Genomic DNA, 6,280 nt, shown 5'->3' on the forward strand with positions numbered 1-6,280 from the left:
GCGTCCTCAACGACATCGATAAGTGTCGAGAGAGCTGCGCGACCACTATGTTAAGCGACAGTGTGTCTGGCTCACAATCCGCCTAACGCACAATCTATCGATCTTCTGTATTACTTCGAAGTTGCTCCGAATCCAATTGCGAGTGGGCGGGGGACGCCGATGAGACCGAGGAAATTGAGATCCTGCAGAACCAGCGCAAGCATCAATTGCGTGTTCAGCTACAAAATCACTTCGCTCAGTTTCGTCACATATCAACATTCGTAGCGACCACCACCAAAAATAAGCAATCTATGTGAAATTAATACCACGGGACTGACAACTTAGCCCAGCAAAGGTCTTTAGTTTTCCTCGGGCGTGTAATGGTCTTCCAGGAAGCGCGACAATGTATGAAGCTGCTCAGACACAACCTTGACCTTTTCGCGACAAATTTCCACATCCTTTTCTGCTCCGTAGGTGCTGCGTGCAAATGTGCGGTAGTCTGAAACAAGGTGGATGTGGTTGGCCAACTCGATGTGGATCTCCTTGACCAGCTGTAGAAACTCAGTACACGCTGAATTAAAGGCCAGCGATGAGCTCTCCTCGGACGACACACGTGGTGCCACGAGCGACATGGCAGTAGCCGCTGTATGCAAAGCCGTCACCAGTTTCTAGTGGCAACCACATGGGTTTAGTCTCGAGGTGTGAGTCTTATATGTGCAGCTGGACGTCTGATTGCAGACATGCACGCACCTTCTCGACGGCGTCGAGCGCCTGCAGCACCGCCACATGACGTGAGCTGGACCACGGGTCGCTCACCTCGGAGAAGTGCACACGACTATCTCCTTCACCTTCCATGCGAAACAGATTTCCAGTCGTGGGTTGGAATTATTACCCACCCAGGAAATGATGACCCACCCACCCATTTCTTTCAATGGGTGCCTTCCAAAACCTGTATAAAAAGTTTAATCATTGGGGTTAGGGTGGATTAAAAGGTGATAAAAACTTAGTGATGAAACGGAAATTTTTGATGAGACCAAAAAGTCGTCTCATCAAACTTCGCGTTTAATCACGCACCCTAATTTAGCAACTGATAAAAAAGTGACTTGCGTATTGTATATGATTAAGCAACTCCCCTAACTAGCAAAATTTTTGAAATTGAAGATGAGATCTTCGACAGCTTCAAAGGCGCGAAAATTTGCGCCCACTAAGGATCATTTCATTTACGAATTTGCTGCCTGCCGCATAAGGCTCGTCGAGACGTCGGCGTTGCATGGTTGCGGTACGTACCATCGTAGATCTGGATCATCTATCATATGTGCTAACCTTGAGTGCTTCGTTGAAGCTAACGGGTCGGCCGAGCGCATGGTGCAGACGATCACGAGGGCACTCAAGATGTATGTCCAGGATTTGGATCAGAGGGACTGGGATGAGTACGCAGAACGACTCCCCTTCGCGATGAATACCGCCCAAGACAGGATCCGGGGTGTACCCCATTTTACTTGGTACATGGGTGGGATCCCAAATCCACCCTAGAAGCGGCTATTCCAGTATGTAGCACTAAGAAGAGAAACCGAGATCCAAGGCGATGGCGATACCAAGTCCAGAAATACTACCGGCAAGCCAGATCCCAAGTGAACGAACGACTGCGGAGTGCGATACAGGAGCGAGCGGATCGACATAACGAAGACGCCCGTCCGAATCAAATCCAAGTGGGATCGCAGGTATGGCTTTATTTGGATCGAGTGAAAGAAGGGTACGCCCGCAAATTGGCCCATCTATGGCATGGGCCGTTCCGGGTGAGCGAAAAGATAGGAGAACATGCGGTAAAGCTGGAAACGGCAGGTACCGAATATCGCCTGCTCCCTGTAGTACACGTATCCAAGCTGAAGTTGGTCAAAGACTATCCAGATCGGCCGCAAACCGTCTTTCGGTGGATGGATCCGACCGCGTCGACTTCGACGAAGTCCTCCTACCGGAGGATAGTTGGAATGTGGACCTTGAGGCCGACGAGTTCGAAGTCGAGAAGATCACCAACATGAGGTCAGGGAAGCGAACTAGATACGGGCGGATTTACCGTGAATTTCTGGTGTATTGGCGTGGATATGACGAACCCAGTTGGGTAGACGAGGCAAATCTGAACTGTGGAGCATTACTCTATGATTTCTTGCGGAATCGTACGAATCGTAACAGATTCGGCGTGATGCAGTCTCATGAAGAAGAGTAGAAAGGGGATCCATGGATGTGAGTTGGTCATGTCGATGGGAGGATGAAAAAGGGCCCACAGGAAGGGTGTGGGCCAGGAGGAGGAGGATCGCTGATGTGAGTTGGTCACATCGGAAAGAAAGAGAAGACGAATCCACAGGGGAAGGGTGGATTAGGAGGAAGGAGTGAATGTTTATGCATAAGAGTGACGTTTTACGTGCGAGGAGTCCTGCTTGATCTCAAGCGCGAGCTTTCAAGAGCCCGAACTATACAGACCCAATTGAAACTGGGTCGTCGGCGCTAGATCCGGATGAAATCCAAGCGTGGATCCAACCAGATCCGGAATCCAGCCCAGATCCAGGTGTACACTGAAAGGGTGGATCCAGCCCAGATCCAGGTGTACACTGAAAGGGTGGATCCGGCCCAGATCCAGGTGTACACTGAAAGGGTGGATCCAGCCCAGATCCAGGTGTACACTGAAAGGCTCTGACTAGATTTCGCAATCAACGAGGGAATGTTATAGACATATTCAAGTAAGAGAGTGTGGATTATAATAGCTTATGCAAAGGGCTAACTCGACCCAGTTTCCAGTCGCTAGTTACTGCTACGAAACGAATCCACGAAGACTGAAACTAGGGGCGTGGCGTCAAAGAGTGACGAGGATCAGGTAGTCTTGGGCTGAACGTTGAAGAACTTGCCCACTAGACGCTGGATCTTGCGTCCTGGGTGCTGGCTCAAGTCCCCGCAAAACTGGATACGCCAAGGCTCGGCTTCGTCGATCTCTCGCAAGGCTTCCAATAGGCTCGTGGGTTCTGGGCGATGGAGGTTGGGATCCTCCAAGTTGGCTTGACGGGATGCGGATCCCGGAAACCAAGCCACCTTATCCCCGCGTCGGGGAAGATGCAAGAAGGATGGATCCAGCCAAATATCCACATCACACCAACCGTCCTGGATTGCTAACACGAGGATCACAAGGACTCTTTTCCAAGCTCGGCCCGCATGGCTACGTCGGTTACCACGCTGTTTGTTGAAGCTGGACAACCAAGTCGAACCCTGCAGTTGATTCCGAGAGATGGGGAACCGGTGAGTGCCCTCCCATATAGCAACTCGGTGCTTGGAGGCGAAATCCCGGAACGCCCGAACAAATACCCCGAGTCGCCCACGCACATCACCCCTGAAGCTAACCGGATCCACCGGTGTGGTGACCAGCGTATCCCACGGGGCAGCACTTGTCAGTTCTTCCACGAGAGGTCTGGTGATGAGTGAATCCACGTACCCGGCCCTCGAGATGGCGTCCGCTGTCCGAGGGAATATCCACTCAGCCCGAAAAGGCAACTCCGGAAACAGGACCGTGATCTTCATGGAGATGACCGCGACCCGGTTTAATTTCTTGGCTGACCAAGGCTCGATGTCTCTGGTAGCGAAGGCCACGCGAGCACGTCTACCAGGAATGAAAGCGGCATCCGGACCAAACGGAGCCACGGGGAGCATCCCTGGCAGTGACGAGTTAGGGGGAGCGGGGATCAAGACGGATCCAGGGGATCCGCCACCGTGAGATGATCCCGGGGATCCGCCACCATGAGGCGATCCTGGAGATCTACCACCATAAGGTGACCCCCCTCCACCAGATCCGGGAGATCCGCCACCAGGCGACCCCCCTCCACCAGATCCGAGGAGTCCGCCACCACGAGGCGACCCTCTCCCACCATCACTACCCGATCCGCCGTCACTGTCGACTTGGATCGCGGATCCCGCAGTGTCGCCTCCGGATCCGGCTGTGCCAGCGACTTGTGGAGGCGGCGTCGAGAGGGATCTCCGCCGGGCTTCGGACCGGGATTGGGACAGAGCCCGTCGCGTGTCTTCCTCCAAGGCATACACTCAGCGGCTTGAGCCTCCTCCGAATCCTCTGGACTCCCGTCGTCATCGTCGTCGTCGTCAACGTCCTCATCGCTCAGAGTGAAGGGATACGGGCCGGAAGACGACGTATGCTTCGACGACGACCGGTTAGGAGGCCCTGAGCCGTCAGACCAGTCTGACTCCTCATCCTCGTCGTCCTCCGAGCTGCCAAGTCCACATCCCGGGGGAATAACACGTTTAGCTTTCCCCTTCCCGGGTCCAGCACGGGCTGGCGGATGGCCGATGGAGGCTGGCCGGGGAACGGCCGGCGTCGTCACCGAAGGACCGGCGGTGGATCCCGTCTTGGACGTTGATCCCGTTTTGGCCGTCGATCCGGACTTGGACACCGCTGATCCTGTTTTGGATGGGGCAACGGATCCAGTCTTGGACGCCGTAGACCCAGTCTTGGGTCCGGATCCAGATTTTGACGTAGCAGCAGTGGATCCAGCCTTGGATCCCACTCCCGCTTTGGACGTAGCAACAGGTCCAGTCTTGGACGCCGTAGACCCAGTCTGGGGTCCGGAGCCAGACTTGGACGTAGCGGCAGATCCAGTCTTGGACGCCGAGGTAGACTTGGATCTAGCGGTGGATCCAGACTTGGATCCGGCACCCAACTTCGAGGGGGAAGCGGAAGTCTTGGACGCGGGTGTAGATCCCGCCTTAGACACCGAAGTGGATCCCGCTTGCGGAGCCGATTTAGAGACCGGAGTCGTTTTAAGCTTGGTTTTCGGGGAAGCTCGGGCCTGCTTATGGGGACGGGAGGATCCGGTGCTAGGAGCGGGAGATGCACTACGCGGGCGTTTCGCAGCCGACGAATCCGCCCCACTTACAGTCGGAAGAGGAGCAGAGACGCTAGCAGCCTGAGAGGGCCCCGACAAAGGGGGAGGTGGATCCGAAACGGCAGCTGTCACCAGCGCCAGTCGTCGACGTGCCAAATCGCGCTCCGACAAGCCACGATCGCGCTCCAGGATCAGCTGTTGCTGCTGAGTTTGGGCTGCGGAGAGTTGATCCTGGAGTTTCGCGGTGGTCGCATCTGCTTCTTTCAATTTGTCACCTAGATTGACAATAACAAGTGAATATGGAGTTACTAGCAAGGGCTAAAAGAGGATCCACGTACTAGTGCGGCGAAGCTTGGATTCCAGCTCCGTTTGCGTACGCTTGGCATCCGCCCACTCGGTAGCCGCCTTGTCCCGCTGGAGTTCGCTGTCCGCCAGTTTCGCTTGGATCTCGTCACGCGATCGAGTCATACGTACGAATTCTTCGAGCGCGTAATCTCGTCCGGCAGACGCTTTCTCGAGCGACTCCTTGGTGTCTTGCAACTCCTCAGAGAGTTGAGCCAAGGCTACATCCGGCGACGAGGGAGGTGGATTTGGCGCGGGGGACCCTCCACGCGCCGACCCTAAGGCGGATCCGCCATGGGTGGATCCCACATAGTCGTTGGTCACCACCTCCTCATGGGTCAGACGCAACTCGTCACGGAGTCGGTCCAAGCTCGCGTCCGCGGCTGCCCTAGCAGTCTGGGAATCCTCCAGATCCCGCTCGAGGTCGTGGATCCGGGATTGGAGCTGGTGGATCTCAGATCCGGCGAGCGCCATCTCCCTAAGGAGATGGTCGTTGTCATCTCGCATACCATCTCGTTGACGGGAGGCGCGATCCACCCGTCCCGGATCTCGACCGCTTGATCAGCCAACAAGAGTCGTAGGTCCTGCGAACGAGAGGCCGCACGGTGCTCCCACCCCTGGATTTCCATAGCCTGGTCATGGACCTGGGCTCGCAAGGTTTGGAGTTGGGTGGCGTGCAAAGACGCAGCTCGGTCGCTAACATCTTGGACCGCCTGGAGCTCTGCCGTCAAGGTTTGCACCCGATCGGAAAGAGTTTGGGCCAGGGTACGCAGATCGGTGGGCGACATCGAAGAGGGGCTGACCGGAGGAGTGGTGGATGGAGCCTTGCCCGGCGATTGACTGGTACGCTTGGTGGGAGACATGTGTCACGAAGAGGAGAAGGCGGTTGTGGATGCTGGTAGTGCACGTCGTGAACGCTGTTGTGCAGCGCCGACAACGTACAGGAGGCGATTGTGGTGAAGTGCTTTCTCAGAAATAAGAGAATGGAACCTGACACGGGGTCACTATCCCGAATCAGTGACAATTTCAAGTGATTAGAGAGGAATTTGGATTGTCTGGCACGGATGCCAAGCTGCCTGTGG

At 55.3% G+C, this 6,280-nt stretch overlaps 1 protein-coding gene across 1 annotated transcript; it reads right to left on the reverse strand.

The window, feature by feature from the left end:
* Window positions 1-266: 266 nt before the first annotated feature.
* On the reverse strand, window positions 267-834 carry PITG_01510 (uncharacterized protein; the record flags this gene model as incomplete). Its single annotated transcript, XM_002908121.1, has 2 exons — window positions 267-647; window positions 730-834. The coding sequence occupies 2 exons, from the start codon at window positions 832-834 to the stop codon at window positions 339-341; spliced, it is 414 nt and encodes a 137-aa protein (XP_002908167.1).
* Between the last annotated feature and the right edge of the window lie 5,446 nt (window positions 835-6,280).

This window comes from Phytophthora infestans, genomic scaffold (genome assembly GCF_000142945.1).
Source record: "Phytophthora infestans T30-4 supercont1.2 genomic scaffold, whole genome shotgun sequence".
In the NCBI taxonomy this organism is placed as follows: Eukaryota; Oomycota; class Peronosporomycetes; order Peronosporales; family Peronosporaceae; genus Phytophthora; species Phytophthora infestans.